The 20,707-nt window shown below is 64.8% G+C and overlaps 1 protein-coding gene across 11 annotated transcripts in view; it reads right to left on the bottom strand.

Moving 5' to 3' along the window:
- Positions 1–20,707, bottom strand: part of DMPK (DM1 protein kinase) — a 32,503-nt gene that overhangs the window by 2,707 nt on the left and 9,089 nt on the right. The window contains exons 2-14 of one of the 11 annotated variants that reach the window (XM_048832693.2): positions 15,663–15,754; positions 14,037–14,120; positions 12,572–12,667; positions 11,618–11,766; positions 9,814–9,907; positions 9,226–9,426; positions 8,255–8,518; positions 6,779–6,864; positions 6,007–6,112; positions 3,420–3,562; positions 3,061–3,158; positions 2,041–2,105; positions 1,607–1,687 (exon numbers count right to left, since the gene is read on the bottom strand). In XM_048832693.2, coding sequence (XP_048688650.2) covers positions 1,607–1,687; positions 2,041–2,105; positions 3,061–3,158; positions 3,420–3,562; positions 6,007–6,112; positions 6,779–6,864; positions 8,255–8,518; positions 9,226–9,426; positions 9,814–9,907; positions 11,618–11,766; positions 12,572–12,667; positions 14,037–14,120; positions 15,663–15,754 — 1,559 coding nt within the window. Of the gene's footprint in view, positions 1–1,606; positions 1,688–2,040; positions 2,106–3,060; positions 3,159–3,419; positions 3,563–6,006; positions 6,113–6,778; positions 6,865–8,254; positions 8,519–9,225; positions 9,427–9,813; positions 9,908–11,617; positions 11,767–12,571; positions 12,668–14,036; positions 14,121–15,662; positions 15,755–20,707 lie in introns of those variants that run through there. The other 10 variants (XM_048832690.2, XM_048832691.2, XR_012665873.1 and 7 more) reach the window with 10 other exon arrangements.

Here is a 20,707-nt window from a genome sequence, read left to right as displayed (position 1 = left end):
TTGTCACGGCCACCAGCACAAGTTGACTTGAATCATAGAATCACAGAATATCAGGGTTGGAAGGGACCTCAGGAGGTATCTAGTCCAACCGCCTGCTCAAAGCAGGACCAATCCCCAATTTTTGCCCCAGATCCCTAAATGGCCCCCTCAAGGATTGAACACACAACCCTGGGTTTAGCAGGCCAATGCTCAAACCACTGAACTATCCCTCCACAAACCCCAGCCTGAGCCCCAAAGGTGGAGCCGGGCAGGGCGGGCACAGAGCTGGGCAGTGGGCACAGAGAGCGAGGCACAGAGCCAGGCAGCAGGGACAGAGATGGGCACAGAGCCAGGCATGGGGCATATATCTGGGCACAGAACTGGGCAGGAGGCACAGATAGTTGGGCACAGGGCAGGGTGGGTGAGGAGCCGGGCGGGGTGCAGAGCGGGAGGTAGGGCAGGTGAGGAGCCAGGCGGGTGAGAAGCCGGGCGGGTGGCAGGGCAGGTAAGGAGCCAGGCAGGGGGGTAGGGTGGAGAGCAGGGCAGGTGGCAGGGCAGGTGAGGAGCCGGGCGGGTGAGGAGCTGGGCGAGGGGGCAGGGCAGGTGAGGAGCCAGGCGGGGGCAGGGCGGGTTGCAGGGCGGGTGAGGAGCCAGGCGGGGGGCAGGACGGGTGGCAGGGGCGTAGGGCGGGTGAGGAGCCGGGCGGGCGGCCTAGGGCGGGTGAGGAGCCAGGCGGGTGAAGAGCCGGGCGGGGGGCAGGGCGAGTGAGGGGCTGGGCGGTTGAGGAGTCAGGCAGGGGCAGGGTGGGTGAGGAGCCGGGCAGGGGGCCGGGCAGGTGAAGAGCCCGGTGGGGGGGTAGGGCGGGTGAGGAACCAGGCGGGTGAGGAGCTGGGCGGGGGTCAGGGTGGCTGAGGAGCCGGGCGGGTGAGGGGCCGGGCAGGCGGGCAGGGCGGGTGAGGAGCTGGGCGGGGGCCGGGCGGGTGAAGAGCCGGGCGGGGGGCCGGGCGGGTGAGGAGCCAGGCAGGTGAGGGGCCGGGTGTGTGAAGAGCCGTGCGGGTGAGGAGCCGGGCGGCCGGGCCGGGGCCGGGCGGGTGAGGAGCCGGGCGGGTGAAGAGCCGGGCCGGGGGCCGGGCGGGTGAGGAGCCGGGTGAGTGAAGAGCCGGGCCGGGGGCCAGGCGGGTGAGGAGCCGGGCGGGTGAAGAGCCGGGCCGGGGGCCGGGCGGGTGAAGAGCCGGGCCGGGGCCGGGCGGGTGAGGAGCCGGGCGGGTGAAGAGCCGGGCCGGGGGCCGGGCAGGTGAGGAGCCGGGTGAGTGAAGAGCCGGGCCGGGGGCCAGGCGGGTGAGGAGCCGGGCGGGTGAAGAGCTGGGCCGGGGGCTGGGCGGGGGCCGGGCGGGTGAAGAGCTGGGTGGGTGAGGAGCCAGGCAGGTGAGGGGCCGGGCAGGTGAAGAGCCGGGCGGGTGAGGAGCCGGGCGGGTGAAGAGCTGGGCCGGGGGCCAGGCGGGTGAGGAGCTGGGCGGGTGAGGAGCCGGGCGGGTGAAGAGCTGGGCCAGGGGCCAGGCGGGTGAGGAGCCGGGCAGGGACCGGGCTGGTGAGGAGCCAGGCGCGTGAGCAGCAGGGGCCGACGTACCCTAGAAAAGAGCAGCAAGTGGCGGTACAGAGGTACCACAAGCGGGTATTCACAGAGTCGCGCTGCCATGGTGCCGCCTTGCTGGAAAGAGAAAGCAGAGATGCCCCGATCAGCGGAGTCGGCCGGGGGGGCGGCACTGGGGCTGGACCCAGGCCAAACCTCCTCCCAGACCTGCCCCAGCAGGGGGAAGGGGACCGGACTCTGCTCTCCACCCCAGCCCTGGCACAAGCGGGCAGAGCCCCCCCTTGGCTCCCCGGCCACGCCCCTGCACATCCAGGCTCCCCGAGCTGCCCACTGCCGTGACCTATGCTCCACCCCCCACCCCCTGGGTGTGGGGCCCTGAGTGTCACAGTTGGGTTGTAGCCTGGTGACCAGCCCCGGTGCTGAGCCCCAGGCAAGCCCCACTCCAGACGGTGCCCCCAGGCCAGGCTTACATCAGCGGGGTGCTCCGTGCGGCACGGCCAGGGGGCACCGCAGCCGGGGGGCCGCCCCACAGCAGCTGCAAGGAAAAGAGAGAGGTGGGACCGTGCGCGGCCCGAGGAGGCCAGCCATGCAGGAGTCACCGCCCCACAATCCCAGGGCAGACGGGCCCCCACCACCCAGTCATGCAGCGGTGACCCCCTCCACCTGCAGGGCAGACGGGCCCCCACCACCCAGCCATGCAGAGCCACGGCCCTTGCTGAGCTTTGTGGGCACCAGAGTGCCCGCCCCAGCCATGCACAGACCCCTGTCTCACAGGCAGGCTCAGCCCTAGGTGAACCGATGTCCCCACCCCCGCGGGCAGCAGGGGGCAGCACATCAGCTCCCCAACAGGTCGGTCTGGCCAGGCACGGGGGCTGGGTGCGTGTATCCTGCCCCACGCGGGGCTGTGCCCAGGGCTCTCGGGCCGATTCCCGGCTCACACTCACTGCTGCAGGGGGCAAAGCCCAGGCTAGTGCCGGGACAGCCGGACGTCACCAACCCGGAACGGTCCCTGCCCCCCATCCCACCCAGTTAATTACAGTCCTGCCCATCTCTGGTCCCTTGCATCAGCCTCGAAACCCCCAGCCCCCGCAACCTCCTGGAGGTCAGGCTGCTTACAGGGGGACCCCCAGCCAGCACGGAGATGTGGCCGCCTCTGAGGAGGGACATGGCAGCTGTTTAACAGCCACACGAGGCGGGCACAGGGGGCCTGCCACAGGCCGATTTCCCCAGCACAGGGCTGGGGCAGGGGAGGGGAATCGAGGGGAAAGCGGGGGGGCTGGGGGAGGAGAAAGAGGAGGGTGCAGAGAGGGGAGTGAAGGGGAACGGGGTGCAGAGCAAAGGGCGTGACACAGGGGTGGAGAGGGAGAGGCCCTGGGGGGAGGGGGGAAAAGGGTCCAAGGGGACAGGCCTGGGGCAGGGCAGGGGGGCAGGCGGCGAGTCAGTGGGGGCAAGGGGGGTAGGGGGCCCGGGGAGGGCAGGGGGGCACTTGCCTTCCTCCCCGGGTGGTTTCATCCCCTCGATTTGTGCCTCCAATCGCTTGATTTGAGCTTCCAGTTCCAAGTTGCGGCTCTCGGCCTCCTGCAGGCGGCTGGGGGGGTTGGGGGCACGTCAGGGCAGCTGAGTCCCAGAACCAGCAAATCCCCCCCACCCCCGCCCATACAGGCCCCTTGACAAGGGCACCGCTAGCTGGCAGGGGGCAGTGCCACTCCTCGGGGGGGGCAGCATTGGAAACCCACCCCCCAGGCAGTTTCAGGCCTCTGACCGCCCTGCCCATGCCCCCAGCTCTCCCCAGGGGTCCCTGCCCCCACTGCGCATGCCCCCAGCTCCCCCTGGGGTCCCTGCCCCTCACCTGGCGAAGGTCTGGTTGGCCACCTTGACCATGCTGAGCTCCTGGCGCAGCCCTTCCCGCGTGTGCAGCTCCGACTCGAAGGCCGCCTGCAGCTCCAGGAAGGCGGCGAGATCCAGCTTCTGCCCGTCGGGCGCCTTGCAGGCCTGGCCGGGGGAGGGCGCCCGTGAGGGGGGCGAGGCTGGCTAGCAGGGGGCTGTGGGTCGGGAGTGAGGGGCACCCACCGGGCTGAGGGGAGCCCAGGGCTGGGCCAATGCCCCTGGCTCTCCCCTGGGGTGTCCCCCCCCACTGCCCATGCCCCTGGTTCCCCCCAGGGGTCCTTGCCCTCCCCCCACACGGCCCATTGCATTTTTTAAAAAAGAGTCCTCATGATTTTTAAGCAAATCTCGTGATTTCGGGGGGGTGGCAACACTGAGAAGTTAAGGATTATCATTTAGCATTTACATTACAGTAGGTTTTGGGCCGGGGGCGGGGGGAACAGGACTGGGACCTTGTCTTGATCTTACAAATCAAGATAAATGGAACGTAGACTGGATGGGGAGACGTCTATGTAACTCATGTAGCTGTTGATACACGTGTGGCCTCAAATATTACCAACCCCCCCCCCCCAAAAAAAACAAGCATCTCCCCAACAGACCCACAGTCTGGAAAGCATTCGTCCCTCATACTGTTGAAAAGACTGACAGCAGAAAGAAGGATCCCAGCTTCTTAAACAATCTTCTAGCACAGGGGTTCTCAAACTGGGGGTCGGGACCCCTCAGGGGGTCACGAGGTTATTACATGGCGGGGGGTCACGAGCTGTCAGCCTCCACCCCAAACCCCGCTTTGCTTCCAGCATTTACAATAGTGTTCAACATACTGTAAAACTTATAAGGGGGGTGACACACAAGAGCCTTGCTGTGTGAAAGGACTCGCCAGTACAAAAGTTTGAGACCCACTGCTCTCGGAAGACGAAGAATCTCTCATCTAGAGACTCACAAAACGCTCCCAAGAAATTGTAACCAAAGCACCCGCCAGAGATTTCAGATTTTTCAACTAAACCTGCTTTAAAGAACCCTCATCCCAGCAAAACTCTTCCTGTTTTTCTGACCAGAAGATTCTCTCTAGACAGAGTCACTACAATACAATGTTGATGCATGAGGCAGATGGAGCAACCTCCTAGCCCAACCCCTGGTCCAAGACCCAATTTAACGCACAGTCCTAGTACAGGACTGATCTGAGATTACACTGATAAGACCAGAAATGATGCTTGACCTCAGAGAACGGAGAAACAATGGTGAGACTCTGTGACGCGCGCCCACCCCTGCACCCCATGCTCTCTACCTCGCCGTGACCAGCTCCCAGCCCCGCAACAAACACCATCGCTAGGTGACTCCACGTGAGGTCACTCCCCCGACATGACTCCAGGGGCAGGATTCAAAGCGAGAACCCTGAACACACAATTCTGTTCAAAGACAGACATGTCTTGCAGCTGCCTTCCTCTGGCTGGGTTCCCTGTATGCTCCTAATTTGCATAACCCCGCCCACTGCCCTGTGACTGGCAATCTCTCACTGTTCACGCTTACAGCAAACCAGGGCAAAGAAAGCCCATGCCAGCGTATACCGCAGCCCCATGCTCTTTTCTGCTCCTTCTCACAGAACCAGCACCGGGTTGCCAAAGGGGCCCAGCCCAGCCTGCTCTCAGGGCGGCGGGCGGGGCTGGGGGCCGGGAGCACCCCACGACCCCAGCCCTGACTCCTGCACCGGTGCACACCCTCATCCCCCCAGCCCTCTGCCCTCCCTGACTCCTGCAACCCCCCCAACCCCACCTGCACCCCTCACACCAAATGGGAGCTGCCCCAGGTAAGCGCTCCACACCCCGACCTCCTGCCCCAGCCCTGAGCCCCCTCCTGCACCCTAACTCCTGGTCAGACCCTGCACCCCAACCCTCAGCCTGCTCCTGCACCCTAACTCCCTCCCAGACCCTGCACCCCCAGCCCTGAGCCCTCTCCTGCACCCTAACTCCCTCCCAGACCCTGCACCCCCAGCCCTGAGCCCTCTCCTGCACCCTAACTCCCTCCCAGACCCTGCACCCCCAGCTCTGAGCCCCCTCCCACACCCTAACTTCCTCCCAGACCCTGCACCCCAACCCCCAGCCTGCTCCTGCACCCTAAGTCCCTCCCAGCCCCTGCACCCCAATGTTTTCTTAAGGGTTCTTATCCAAAGTGCTTTAAACTAGTTAGCTAATGGTACAAACAATATTTGGAAAGATCATTAAGTGGTTCGCCGAGACCCCCAGGGATTTTCAAGAGGTCTGTGGAGAAATAAATTAGACTAGAAAAACTGTCAACTTTACTTTCATTTACTTGATATTACTTATAGGAGGAAGAGGAGGAGGAGGAGGAAGGGAAAAGGGGAGCCGATAAGAGAGAATGTTTTTTTCTTGGCTGGCCCCCAAAATGAAGCTGAGCACAGGGACCCACTAACTCTGAATCTGCCGCTGGGGGGGACTAGCAGAGCTGGGGGGAGCCCAGGGCTGGGCTAGGAGGGGGCTGTGGGTTGGGACCCCACAGCAGGAAGTCGATTGCGCCCCCCAAGTGCAGCCACTTACCAGGTCTTCAGGGGGCAGGTTGGGGGGCTGCTCCTGCGGGGGGCGGCCCCGGTCGCACTCCAGCTCCATGGCGATTTCCCGGCCCCTGTCCCCCGGCTCATTCTGTCTGAGAGGAGGGAGAATCTCACGGCCCCGCCTGGAGCCCCAGAGCCAGCCCCCAACCCCGCTGTGCCCCCTACAGCTGGCCCCAGCCCCCACTGCACCCCCTCAGGGCTGGCCCCAGCCCCCAACCCCACTGTGCCCCCCACAGTCGGCCCCAGCCCCCAACCCTACTTCGCCTCCCCTACAGCTGGCCTCCCAGCTCCCCCCAGCCCTGCCAGAGCCGGCCCCAGCCCCCAAACCCAATGCGCCCCCCCCCATGGCCAGCACCCCAGTACCCCCAGCTCTGCAAGGGCAGCTCCACCCCCCTCCCCCATGCCTCCCAACTTCCCCCAGCCCTGCCAGGGTCACCCCCAGCCCCCAACCCCACGTGCCCCCCCACAGGTGGCCCCTTCCCCCCCGCGCCTACCCAGTCCTGCCAGGCCAGCCCCAGGCTCCCACACCACCCGACCCAGCCTCCTGCGCCCCACCCCAATCCTATCAGGGTTTCCTGCACCCCCACACCCTGACAAGCAAACACATGCTCTGCCCACCCCCAGCCCCCACCAAGGCTCCCCCCACCACCAAGCCTCAGTCCCCGGGGGAGGCCCCATCACACCCCCAGGCCCCGCCGCACCCCCTAGAGGGGACAGCCCCCATGTCCCCCTCTCCCGTACCCCAAGCACCCCCTTACTTGAGGCTGGTGCTGGTGTAGGAGAAGCCCACGAAGGGCAGGTGCACGCCCAGCGGGGAGCTCTCCAGCACGTCTGACAGTGTCTCCTGGGGGCGACACCAAGGGGGGCCCTGAACTGGGGGGGCCGTGGCTCCGCACCCACCCCCGCCAGGGCCTGCCCCATGTGCCCCCCCACAGCTCCAAACTCTGTTGGCAGACATGGCCCTGCCTTCCATGCCCTCTGCCGGCGCTGGGCCAGTTGCTTTAGCCATGCAAGCAAAAGCCAGACACGTGTGCAGGTGATTCCCGGCTCCATGTGGACACGCAAGAGGTGGGCGGGCGTATGTTTGAGGGGCAGGCAGGGGATGACTGGGGGGCTGGCGGGCGGTAGGTGGGAGGGGCGCGTGGGACGTGGGAGGGGTGGTGGATGGGGGCCTGGTGGGCTGGAGGGGCGATGGGGGCGATAAGTGGGGACTGGGGGGACAGGGGTGGATGGGGGGTAGGTGAGGGCTGGCGGACAGGGGGGCTGGTGGGTGGTAGGTGGGGGCAGTAGGTGGGGGCAGGGGGTGGATGGAGGCAGTAGGTGGGGGCTGGGGGGCACAGGGTGGATGGCGGGCAGTAGCTGGGGGGTTGGCGGGCAGATAGGGAAACTCTATGCTGGCTCAGTTGGGAAAGGGGTGGGGGGGTCTGGGAGTTCATGTTATTTTGCCCCTTGGGGCAGGCAGCGAGGGCAGATCTCAGCCTGCAGCAGGGCAGGGGACCCCCCTTCCCAGGGGGCAGCCAGGGTCTCCTGGGCCCGGTCCTCTGGCACTCGGCCCCTGAGCACCAAGGAGAGAACGAACCGCCCTGGGAGCCCTGCCCCCGCCCCACGCCGGAGTCAGAGCCGGCTCCAGGACGCGGCTGGCGACTTTCCCACCCGCTTGGCACGGCCGCATACGACACACAAGCCGGGGCAGGTCGCCCCTCCCTGTGCGCAGGTGGGAATGGGGGGGCTCAGTTTATGGTGACAGCTGCTCCCAGACCCTGGCCTCAGCTCCTGCAGCCTCAGGGCTGCTCTAACTCATGCTCTGCCCACTCTGTGCCACCCCCACCCCCAACCTCCCATCCGTCCTCTATGGGCCCTGGGGGGCAGGGAATAGCCACAGCGCAGGGCGCCCTGGCCACACCCCAGGGGCTGGGAGCAGGACCCTTACGCCAGCTCCATGCTAGCCAGTGGCGGGGATACTCAAGGGGCGCTTCCCCCCACTTTAGGGCCATTCTGCAGTGCCAGGGGGCCTGAGCGATGCCAGGCCGAGGGCGCTGCACCGGCCCGCGGGCACGTCCCACCATTGCCCGCCCAGACCAGGTGGCCCGGCAGACCAGTGGGGGCAGCCCAAGGTGGCCCGGCAGACCAGTGGGGGCAGCCCAAGGTGAGAGGGGGGACGCAGTGGGGGAGGGGCGGCAGCCATGCGGGGCGCGGATGGGGGGTGGGGGGCTGAGAAATGAAAGGTCACGTACCCCGCCCCCGCTCACCATGTCCGTCAGGCAGTCGTCCACCACGTCGAAGTTGGAGGTGTCGGTGGCGTTGGCAAACTCGGGGGCAAAGGGCGGGGTGAACGCCCGCAGCCCCTCCCAGTCCACGCCGGCGAAGAAGGGGTGCTCCCGGAAGTCCCGCACCCCGTTCCGGCCCAGCCGCGTCTCCCGGGGGCAGAGCAGCCCTTGAATCAGGGCCCGGGCGTCGTCCGGCACATCCGGCGCCGAGAGCGGGAAGCGAAAGTGCTCCTGAAAGGCAGGAGGTGGGGGGCTCAGGGGCGCGGGGTGGGGGCACACCAGGGATGCTGGGCGTGGAGATGGGGGACAGGGTGGGTGGGTGGAGTTGGGGAGAAATGGGGGTGCAAAGCACTGGGCAGTGATGAGGGGCAGAGCACTGGGGGTGGAGATGGGGGGCAGGGTGCTGGGAAGAGATGGGGGGGCGGGGAGCTGGGGTGGAGCTGGGGCAGAGATGCGGGACAGGGCACTGGGACAGAGATGGGAGCAGGGCTGGGGTGGAGATGGGGGGCAGGGCACTGGGGCAGAGATGGAGGCAGGGCACTGGGGTGGAGAGGGGGAGCAGGGCTGGGGCAGAGATGGGGCAGGGCATTGGGGTAGAGATGGGGGCAGAGATGGGCAGAGCACTGGGTTGGAAATGGGGCCAGGGCACTGGGGTAGAGATGGGGGTCTGGGCTGGGGCAGAGATGGGGGCAGGGCACTCAGGTGGAGATGCGGGGCAGGGCACTAGAGTTGAGATGGGGGCAGGACACTGGGGCAGAGATGGGCAGAGCACTGGGGTGGAGATGGGGGGCAGGGCTGGGGCAGAGATGGGGGGCAGGGCGTTGGGTCAGAGATGGGCGGCAGGGTTCTGTGGGGAGGCGAGGGGATGCCTGGCAGTGGGTGGGGACTCCTAGGGTTCCAGGTACCGGTGCCGCCTCCCCGCCCCACTGCCCCCCCACCTTGAAGTGGATGATCTTGCCGTAGGTCTCAACGATGGAGTCGGCGAAGAAGGGCGTGTGCCCGAAGAACATCTCATAGGCGAAGACGCCCAGGGACCACCAGTCGCACTCGGTGCCGTACGAGTGGCTCCCGTCCTCCACGGCCTGCAGGATCTCAGGGGACAGGTAATCAGGGGTCCCCACTGCCACCGACGAGCAGATCTGTCGGGGTGGGGGGAAGAGGATTCAGCAGGTGGGGGGCACCAGTTTGGACCCTCCTCTTGTTTTCGGTGCCGCAAGGCCCATGGCATGCAGGGTCCCTTAGCCCACCGCACACCGTGTGCTCCCTGCATAGAGAGGCAGAGCCCTTTCTGCTGACTCACCCAGACTCCCGGACCAGCTGTGTCCTAGCTGCTCAGTCCGGGAGCATGGCAGGGTGAAGCAGCGTGAACTAGAAGCAGGGAGTGAGGACAGGGAGTCCCCCCACCCCAGCCATGGCAGAGAGGTGTTTGCCAGTCGGCAGATCTCCGGCTGGAAGCTACGTCATTTGCCCCGGCGCTGTCGCCCGACGCGACCAGCTTTGTGGGGGGCAGGGGGCACTGCACTCACCGTGCCGTCCTCCCGGAGCTTGAGGCAGGAGCCGAAGTCCCCCAGGCGGATGTGCCCGCAGCGGTCGAGCAGGATGTTGTCGGGTTTGATGTCTCTGGAGGGGGGGAGGGGGGGCGCAGACAGAAAGAGGGTGTTGGAGGGGGAGTTAGGGAGTCTCCCCGTCACTCCCAAATGACATTCGCTTCCCCCAGCCCTGAGCCCCGGCAGCTTTGGGACAGCACAGCAGTTTGAGACAGGAAGTGGAGGACCATGCCCACTCCTCGCCAGAAGCCATCGGGGACCCAGGCTGCCACATAGCCGGGACGCCAGGAGAACGTTCCAGCTTCTGCCAACAGGACCCCGGGCTCATGAATACTCCCGACGGCACGTTCAGCAGCTCGGCGCCCCCTGGTGCCAGGCTGGGGCACCACTGACCGAGGGGAGCGCGCCCCCTCCTGCAGCTTCACCCCGCTCCCTGCGGCACGGCGCCCCCTGGTGCCAGGCTGGGGCATCACTGACCCAGGGGAGCGCGCCCCCTCCTGCAGCTTCACCCCGCTCCCTGCGGCACGGCGCCCCCTGGTGCCAGGCTGGGGCATCACTGACCCAGGGGAGCGCGCCCCCTCTGTGGCTTCACCCCGCTCCCTGTGGCACGGCGCCCCCTGGTGCCAGGCTGGCGAGAGCACCACCTCACTCCGCTCCCCTCCCCGCGGGTTCTGCCTGGAGGTTTCCCATCCCAGGCCAGGCCCATGTGCCAAGGTCCCTGCAGGACGCCAGGGGCCCAGATGCTCCCCTTCAACCAGCACTAACGCAGGGTCCTCCCCAAACCCGGGCCCCGGGTCTCCCTCCCCGGCCATCTCCAGGCGCTGGCCTAGGATCTGCCTGCCTGTCTGTCCGTCCACCCCGTCCGTCTGCCCATCCATCGTGCTAGCCGGGAGCTCTCTGGCCCCTTCCCATCTCGCCAGCGCGCCTCCCCCGATTCTCACCCTCCCCCACTCCTCGGGGGCCTTCCCGGGCCCTCTCCCAGGGCCCTGAACCTTCCCAGGCCTCGGTGGCTCATGTGATTTGGAGCTGGGCCCGGCCGAGATGAGTCTGAATCTAGGACAGTGTTTATGGCTGGAGGCAGAGCCAGCATCATGGGCTGGGGGGGCAGGGGACAGGGGTTGTTGCCAAAGCCAAGAAATCCGACCTCATTTGGTACCCTGGGACGCTGGCTGGCTGGCCGGGGCCCTGTGCACCCCACGGGGGAACGAGAGAGCTCCCACGTGCTCCGGCCCCAGGGGCTGCAGGTTGGGGAGCAAAGGCCTGATCTGATGCTCTCTCCCGACAATTAGCAGCCCCCAGGATAAGGGCCAGGGGGTATCTGGCTGGAGAAAGGGATCTGGAGAGACAGAGGGTGTCTGGCTGGAGAAGGGAGGCCTGGGGAGGGAGGGAGTAAATGGCTAGTGAAGGGGGGCCAGGGGCAGCAGGAGGTGTCTGGCTGGAGAAGGGGGACTGGGCGTGGCAGGGGGTGTCTGGCTGGAGAAGGGGGCTGGGGGCTGGAGGGGGTGTCTGGCTGGAGAAGGGGGGCAGGGGGAGGCAGGGGGTGTCTGGCTGGAGAAGGGGAGGTGGGGGAGGCAGGGGGTGTCTGGCTGGAGAAGGGGAGGTGGGGGAGGCAGGGGATGTCTGGCTGGAGAAGGGGAGGTTGGGGGAGGCAGGGGGTATTTGGCTGGAGAAGGGGGCCAGGACTCTGTCTGCCTGAGGCTCTAGGCGCTCTGCTGCCCTCCCCCCAGTGCAGGCTGCCCCCTCTGCTCGCAGTGCCCCGCCTTGCCCCCCGGGGGCACCCTACCTGTGCACGTAGCCCAGGCGGTGGATGGAGTCGATGGCCATCACCATCTCGGCCAGGTAAAAGCGGGCCATGTCCAGGGGGATGCAGTCCCCGAATTTGCTCAGCAGCGTCAAGAGGTCACCCCCCACGTAGTACTCCATCACCAGGTACTGCAGGAGCAGAGACTAGGTGTGACAGCTCTCCCGACAGGCCACCTTCGAGGGCAGCCCACCACGGGGGGCAGAGCAGCAGGGGAGAGACTGTGCTGGCAGCGTGGGGGGCTCCAGCCCTTGGCATGACCAGCACCCGCTGTGTTAGCTACACTAGACCCCCCGCCCCTCCCAGAGCTGGGGATAGAACCCAGGAGTCCTGGTTCCCAACCCCCCCCCCCATTCTAACCACTAGACCCGACAGCCCTCTCTGAGCTGGGGATAGAACCCAGGAGTCCTGGTTCCCAGCCCCCCTGCCCCAGACCCCTCAGGGTGCTCTAATCTCAGAGCTGGTGGCAGGAGGTCCAGGAGATGTCTCATTCATAACATCCCATGTCAGGACATGGGGTCTCCACTCTGTCCCCTATAGACATGCCAGTCTATACGGTCTATAGGGCCCAGAGTGGCTAGCTCCCAGTGTGTGTCCCCTATCGAAATCTCAGGCTATAGTGTCCAGAATGGCCCTTTCCCTATGTGTACCCCCCATAGAGATCACAGGCGAGGTTTCTATATGGTCTGGAGTGGCTGTTCCCAAGTGTGGTCCCTATGGAGACCCCAGGCTGTCCGATCTATAGGGTTTGGAGTGGCCCATCCCTAGGCAGATGGTCTGTGAATGGGGCAGGGCGGGAAGTGCTGGCAGAAGTGCCCTGCCCTCCCCTGGGTGTGCCTCCTGACCCCCTATGTGCCCCCTGTACCCCCTGTGTGTGCCCTGGCCCCCCGTGTGCCCCATGCCCCCCACCCGCAATGCCCAGCACCGACTGCTCACCAGATAGTTCTCGTCCTGGAAGGCGAAGTGCAGCTGGGTGATCCAGCGCTTGTCTCCGTTCACCAGCACGTCCCGCTCCTCGCGGAAACAGGACACCTGCCCCCACAGGAGAGATGCTGAGCCTGGCTTGGGGAGGCCACCTGGGCCCGGGGGACCGGGGGTGAGAGGGGCCAGCCAGGCTGGGCGAGGGTCTGGGCCCCACAACAGGGCTCCCAGCTCCTTGGGACCCCACAGCGCAGCTAGGGGCAGCTGGACAGAGGTAACGGAGATGGGGAGATGGGCCCAGGGCCCTGCCACGGGCAGGGGGAGGGCAGTTGAAGAGACGGGACAATGCCATGGGGAGGCGTGTGCAGAGAGAGGCTTGGGCCAGGGGGGTGGGTAGATCGGGTGCAGACACAGGGCTCTGATGGGGCAGGACTCAGAGAGTCTGGCCTGGAGAGCCCGAGCCCAGAAGGGACCATTGTGACCCCATCTCATCTGACCCCCTGGATACTCCAGGCCACAGATCTGCCCCCACTGTAATTCCCAGGGCAGGTTGTTTACAAACACCCCCAGTCTTGACTGAAATGTGGCCAGTGCTGGAGAAGCCCCTCGGGAAGCTGTTCCCAGGGTTAATGACTCTCCCTCTTAAAAATTGATCCCATATTTCCAGCGTGAATTTCTCTGCCTTCAACTCCCAGCCCCCTGATCGTGTGAGACCTGCCTCTGCTAGGCTGGAGAGCCAGGGTTCAATATTCGTTCCCCACGTCGGCTCCGATGGACAGGACTAAAGTCTCCCCTTAACCGTCTCTTTGTTAAGCTAAATACATTGAGCTCCTGGCGTCTCTCGCTGCAAGGCAGGTTTCCTAACCCTTCGATCCGTCTCGTGGCTCTTCTCCGAGCCCTCTGCAATTTGTCAGCATCTCTCTCGAGCTGTGGGCCCCAGAACTGGTCCCAGGATCCCAGCAGCGGTCGCACCAGGGCCACACACAGAGTAAAGTCACCTCTCTGCTCCTGCTCGAGATTGCCCTGGTCAGGCTGCTGGGATACAAGGGCAATGCTGGAGGGGGCAGAGCAGAGCAGATGGGGCAGTTCAGGGGCTCTTACCCTGCAGGCGCAGACACAGGGCAGGCCCCGGGGGTGGAGGGCAGAGGATCTGGGACATAGTGGGGGTGGGGGTTATTGCTTGGGGGCAGACAGATGAAGACACTGTCCAGAAGGAATTAGCAATATGGCATGCCATGGGTGGGGGATGACCACTGGGCCATGCCATCATGGGGGCAGGAATGGGGGTGGGTGGCTGAGCCGTGCCATGGAGGGCAGGTGGGGGCACCCTTCCAGCCCAGGGTGGCCACGGATGGGCACCGGGGAGAGGCACTGGAAAGGGGGCATCCGAACCTTCAGGGAAGCCCGAGGCCCGTTTGGGATCAGCCCCCGGCACCCAGCGCCCCCCAGCTCCCCCACGTGACTCACGCCTCCGACTCACCTCGCCCCGCTTCAGCATGTCCCACTTGTTCATGATCTTCATGGCGTACACCTGCGACGTCCTCTTCATCTTCACCACCGCCACCTGTCAGGGGGAGGGACGTGGCCCATGGCTGGCACAGAGACACCCCAGCGGGAGGGGGCAGACTGGCTGTCTCCGTGCAGCTCCCAGCGGGAACAGTGCCCACCCCAGCACCAGCATCCACAGCCTGGGGTGGTCACAGGGCCGGAATAACGCCCCTCCAGGAATCCAGGGTAGGGCTGGGGTGCAGTGGGGTGTGGGAAGCAGGGGTGGGGGGCTGCAATGCCACCTCCCTGGGGGCAGGGAGCGAGCAGGGCAGAACCTGCCAGCTGCAGGGGGAAGGTTATGAAGTGGGTCACTGGTGGGAAATGGGGCTCCCCCTTACCAGTCGGCCAGAGTGGCACTGACCACTCCACGCTGCCCAAGCTGTAGGGCAGAGACTTGACACCACTGGTTCTGCAGCACTTGGTCCCTCTCCAACCCAGCAAACCTGGGGATTGAACCCGTACCCTTAGCGGGAAGGACAGGCTCTGACGCCCTGGCTGGGAGACCTTCCTCCCTGAATTGGGCAGGCTAGAGAGAACATACGAGTGACCGGACTGGGGCAGGCCAATGGGCCAGCTAGCCCAGTATCCGGACCCTGAAAGTGGCCACTGCCAGATGCCAGGGAATGACCAGAATAGGGCAATTACCAAGTGATCCATCCCCTGTCATCCAGTCCCAGCACCCAGCAGTCAGAGGCTTAGGGACACCCAGAGCCTGGGGCTGCGCCCCTGACCGTCTTGGCTAACTGAGGGGCCTATCCTCCAGGAACTGATGGGCTTATCCTCTCATTTTTTTCTGAACCCACTTGTACTTCTGACTGTCACAGCATCCCCCAGCCGTGAGTTCCACAGGTTGACTGGGCGTTGAGTGAATGAGTCCTTCCTTTTGTGTGCTACTGACAGTTAGAGCTGGACAAACTTTTCCACCCCGAACCGGGTTTTTCTGTGAAAAATGCAGATTGGCCACCCCAGGACACACTGTGCATTTCAAGTGGGGGGGGGCGCGGGGGAGGGAGGAAATCAAAAGGTTTCGTTCCACCATTTCCAAAACCAAGCGTTGCCCTTGGAAGCAACTTTACATTCTCAACTGGCCTTTTCTTTCATTTCAGGTTTTAAACGTCAGAAAAGCTCCAAACAAAACAAAACATTTTCTTTGGCCCAGAACGGGAGGGGAGGGCGGGGGGGGGGGTTGGTGGTTTTTTTTTTTAACTTTGCAAGTCGCCAAAACAAAACAAAAAAACCCAAATTTGCCTTTTCGGCTCGACACAAACCCATTTTGCCTGGATCCCTTGGGCTCGCCAGCGACTGGTCAGCACCAGCTCTCCTGCGGCTCCCTGGGGCAGCTCTCGGCACCCCGCCGGGGGCTGGCAGCAGGGGAGCCCGGGGCCTGGGCTGTGTTGGCTCAGCCGGACACCCGGCAGCTGCGCCCCCCCTGTCCCCCATGCACAAGGCCAGGGCTGGGATCCCCGTGCGACCCCGATGAGGCGTTACCCGGCTGCCTGGCGGCCCTGCGGCCCTGCCAGCCGCTGGCCCGGCTTCCCGGCACGCAGCCCTGTCTCACCTCGCTGAATGCGCCGCGCCCGATCACCTTCAGGATCTCAAAGTCATCTCTCTGCAGCTGCAGCTCCTTGATCCGGGCGGTCACTGGCTCGGCTGCAGGGGCACCGGAGGGACACGGGTCAGTAAAGCTGGGGGGGGGTCACACTGCAGTTGACCCCTTGTGCCTTCCTCAGCACTGCCTTCCATCGGCCCCATGCGCCCCCCTCGCCTGCCCCCCACAGCCCTTGGTCCTGCACCTCCCCATCTCCCCCACAGCCGGCCCTGTGCGCCCCCCTCGCCCGCCCCCCACAGTCATCGGTCCTGCACCTCCCCCTCCCCCCCAGCCAGCCCTGGGCACTCCCTTCGCCCACCCTCCACAGCCCTCGGTTCTGCACCTCCCCATCCCCCGCACAGCCAGCCCTGTGCACCCCCCTCGCCCGCCCCCCACAGCCATCAGTCCTGCACCTCCCCATCCCCCCCTCCAGCCAACCCTGTGCAGCTCCCTCATCCGCCCCCCATAGCCATCAGTTCTGCACCTCTCCATCCCCCCACAGCCCCCATTCCCCCCACAGCCAGCCCTGTGGGGGAGGGTAGAATGGGGCCCTGGCACTCACAGGGATCCCCCGTCCATGCACACCCCTTCTGGGGCTGGTCCCCCCTGAGATTCCCCTCTCAGGCCCCTCAGTCTCCGGGGCCTGATTGCTTGGTCCTGAATGCAGGCCAGGCTCGGGTGCTGGGGGGCAAGGTCTAGCTCACGCGCCTCTCTCAGCGGCAGCCCCAGCCTGCTCAACACCCGCCTGCAGCCTGCCGGCATCGAGTGCTTTCATTTCTCCTGGGTCTCCAGCCTTGCCAGAGCCCCAAGCGCGCCGGACAAATTCAACCGCAATGCAGCCACCTCTGGGGCGGGGCGCAGCAGCTGTGCCAAACGCTCACGAGGCGTGACAGAGAAGCCGGCGCAACCCCGAGAACGTGTCCAGTCACAGCAAAAAAAAAAAAAAAGGTGGGTTTCTTGGTCCGGCTACCTAGCCAAGCAAGGGTCGTTTTTACCTGGCCGGCATGGACGGAAAGCAGCCCTGTCCCTTCCGGCCAGAAGGGCCTCTGCTGGCTGCCTCCAGGGAAAAGCCACAGCCCGGGTCCATCCCAGCACGAGCTGGACAGGCCACCAGGGCTCTGCGTGCGCACAGGGGTGAAATCCGGGCTGCCGGGGCAGCGCCAGGGGCCGCGGTGCCATCTAGGTGCAGTGCAGACAGCCCCCGAGGCCCACAGTGCACCGGCTGCTGGTCCAAGGCCCTAGCCGGCGTTTCCGATCCACACCCCCCTTCCACGGGCGTTCTGCTGGGGGAGTGCTTCCCTGTCATTTTTCACTGGGGTCAGGGACAGCACCAGGGGCCTGGGAATCCTGCAGCCAGGAACAGCGTGCGGTTTCACCCCACGTTCGCTAACACCTGGTAAGACCCGAGTGTGGACAAGGCAGTTTGGTTCGCACCCGTTAGCCAGCTGCGGGAAACACAAAGGGGTCTGTCTACACTGCAGTGGCAGCCCTGGGCTCGTGGAACTGGAGTGAGCAGCCATCGGGTTTGTTACCCTAGGGCTTGAGCGTCAACACCCGTTGGTAACTTCTTGTTAGGAAGTGTTGAACCCGGGGCCCAACCTGGGGCTGCAGCATCTACACTGCCCCACTGAAACCCGAGCCCCACCACAGCTATCCCAGACTTCCTAGCGTCCTCCCAAAATGGGGCCGCTCTAGCCCTTTGTGGTGCAGAGTAGAAAAACTTGACTGCCCAGAGTCAGTCGGCCCAGGGGATTGTGGGATACTTTTGGTGGACTCCCAGAACACAAGTCCAGGGGGGCCGAGTCTACACTGCGGAGCGACAGGACTTGAACCCTGGGTCCTGGCTTGACTCAGGCTTGGACACTCTGCCCTGTAGGGTCGTGGGAGGCTAGGTCCAAGTCCTGCGTTAGCACAGTCGGTGTGTAGATAGAAGGTGGTTTAGTCTGGAGCCTGAGTTCGAATCCTGGGCTCACGGGGCAGTGTAGCCCTACCCTGGGAGTGGGGCCTGGAGCAGCTAACGCGTGGGAAAATTACAAGCTGCCCTTATCCGTGCAGAGACTTTACCACGTGTTCCAAAAAGCCCTTTGTCCCTAGTGTGGACGCAGCGCTGGAAACGGTGCTGAACTGGGGGCAGTAATAACACCAGATCAACCTGGGGCTCTATGGACTCCAGTATCCTGCCTCCGGCCACACCGGATCAACCCAGGGCTCCGTCTCAGCCAATATCCCGCCTCCGGCCACACCGGATCTACCCAGGACTCCGTCTCGGCCGGTATCCCACCTCCGGCCACACCGGATCAACCCGGGGCTCTGTCTCGGCCAATATCCCACCTCCGGCCACACCGGATCAACCCAGGGCTCCGTCTCAGCCAATATCCCGCCTCCGGCCACACCGGATCTACCCAGGACTCCGTCTCGGCCGGTATCCCACCTCCAGCCACACCGGATCAACCCGGGGCTCTGTCTCGGCCAATATCCCACCTCCGGCCACACCGGATCAACACGGGGCTCCGTCTCAGCCAATATCCCGCCTCCGGCCACACCGGATCTACCCAGGGCTCCGTCTCGGCCGGTATCCCACCTCCGGCCACACCGGATCAACTCGGGGCTCCGTCTCGGCCAATATCCCACCTCCGGCCACACCGGATCAACCCAGGGCTCCGTCTCAGCCAATATCCCGCCTCCGGCCACACCGGATCTACCCAGGACTCCGTCTCGGCCGGTATCCCACCTCCGGCCACACCGGATCAACCCGGGGCTCTGTCTCGGCCAATATCCCACCTCCGGCCACACCGGATCAACCCAGGGCTCCGTCTCAGCCAATATCCCGCCTCCGGCCACACCGGATCTACCCAGGACTCCGTCTCGGCCGGTATCCCACCTCCGGCCACACCGGATCAACCCGGGGCTCTGTCTCGGCCAATATCCCACCTCCGGCCACACCGGATCAACCCGGGGCTCCGTCTCAGCCAATATCCCGCCTCCGGCCACACCGGATCTACCCAGGGCTCCGTCTCGGCCGGTATCCCACCTCCGGCCACACCGGATCAACTCGGGGTTCCGTCTCGGCCAATATCCCACCTCCGGCCACACCGGATCAACCCAGGGCTCCGTCTCAGCCAATATCCCGCCTCCGGCCACACCGGATCTACCCAGGACTCCGTCTCGGCCGGTATCCCACCTCCGGCCACACCGGATCAACCCGGGGCTCTGTCTCGGCCAATATCCCACCTCCGGCCACACCGGATCAACCCAGGGCTCCGTCTCAGCCAATATCCCGCCTCCGGCCACACCGGATCTACCCAGGACTCTGTCTCGGCCGGTATCCCACCTCCGGCCACACCGGATCAACCCGGGGCTCTGTCTCGGCCAATATCCCACCTCCGGCCACACCGGATCAACCCGGGGCTCCGTCTCAGCCAATATCCCGCCTCCGGCCACACCGGATCTACCCAGGGCTCCGTCTCGGCCGGTATCCCACCTCCGGCCACACCGGATCAACTCGGGGCTCCGTCTCGGCCAATATCCCACCTCCGGCCACACCGGATCAACCCAGGGCTCCGTCTCGGCCAATATCCCACCTCTGGCCACACCGGATCAACCCGGGGCTCTGTCTCGGCCAATATCCCGCCTCCGGCCACACCGGATCTACCTAGGGCTCCGTCTCGGCCAATATCCCGCCTCTGGCCACACCGGATCAACCCAGGGCTCCGTCTCGGCCAATATCCCGCCTCCGGACACACCAGATCAACCCAGGGCTCCATGGACTCCAGTATCCCACCTCCAGCAGCGGCCATAGGAAGGTCTCATACATGCATTCCCTTCCCAGCTGCGCGGTGCTATTCCATGGGAGCAGTGGCCTTCCTGACCCTGCTGGTGAGCAGTTCTCAGCTGAAGCACGAGGATGGGGAGCCCTGGTGCTTTTATCCCAGCCGAGCCGCTGGAGTCAGTCTACCCGCACCTGCTGCTGGCCTCGACCCTGCTGCCCCAGAGCAGGGCTGCAAGGGGATCCCGGGGGATCCACACCGAGGCATACACCAGCCACCCCAGCTCTCCGGATCTCTGCTTCCCATGTCCACCCTGGGGCCCCTCTCTGCCAGCCCAGGACGGACAACCTCTGTGTTGTCCCATCATGTCTCGCACGTAGCTCCGCAGGGTGCGATCGGGGCGGGAGCCATCCGGAAGGTGGAACCTCTCCTTCCACAGCACTGATCCAACAGCCCATCGTGTGGCTGGGCTCGCCATCTTCTGGATGGAAAACTGGAGCCCCTGACTGCCCCCGGCCCCTAAAGATCCCGGGACATTTCCAACAGGATAACAATAGTCCTGGCCAAAATCTATCATCTCCTTAAACTTCTGCTGTGTGTTAGCTAGGCCCCCTCCACTTCTGTGCTGCATCGTCGACAGACAGCTCTTTAAACAGCTGCCGCATCCCACACCAGAGGTGGCTGCCTTTTGGTGGTGGGGCAAAGGGAATCGAGGTGAGAAAAGATTATTAGGAAGCACAAGCTTTTGGCCCCTATTCTCAAAAAAGCCTGTAAGCAGAGGGGTCAGATCTGTCTGCTCATTGAAGAGGAGATGGTGAGTTACGCTCCGTCAGTACGAGGAGAGGGCACCACTCCTGGAGAGGAAGGCAAGCAGCCACCTCGCACACAAAGTCCCTTACCTACCATCACTAGGACTTCTGAAGCCGAGCTGGGACCAGACCTCCCACCTCCGGGCTCGTAGCCATGGGCATTAGCTCCTTGGTCTCTCACTGTCAGGCAGGTTTTCTAATGCTTTGATCGTTCACGTGGCTCTTCCCTGACCCTTTGGCAATTTATCAGCATCCTTGAATTGTGGGCCCCAGAGCTGGACCCCGGATCGCAGCAGCGGTCGCACCCAGGCCCAATCCAGAGGGAAAATCACCTCTCTGCTCCTCCGCAAGACGCCCCTGTGGGTGCGTTCGCCTGTTCGGCCCCAGCGTCGCACTGGGAGCTCGTGTTCTGCTGATCATTCCCCGCGACCCCCAAATC

This window comes from Caretta caretta, chromosome 23 (assembly GCF_965140235.1).
Source record: "Caretta caretta isolate rCarCar2 chromosome 23, rCarCar1.hap1, whole genome shotgun sequence".
Classification (NCBI taxonomy): Eukaryota; Metazoa; Chordata; order Testudines; family Cheloniidae; genus Caretta; species Caretta caretta.
This window is presented reverse-complemented; position numbering and strand designations above follow the sequence as displayed.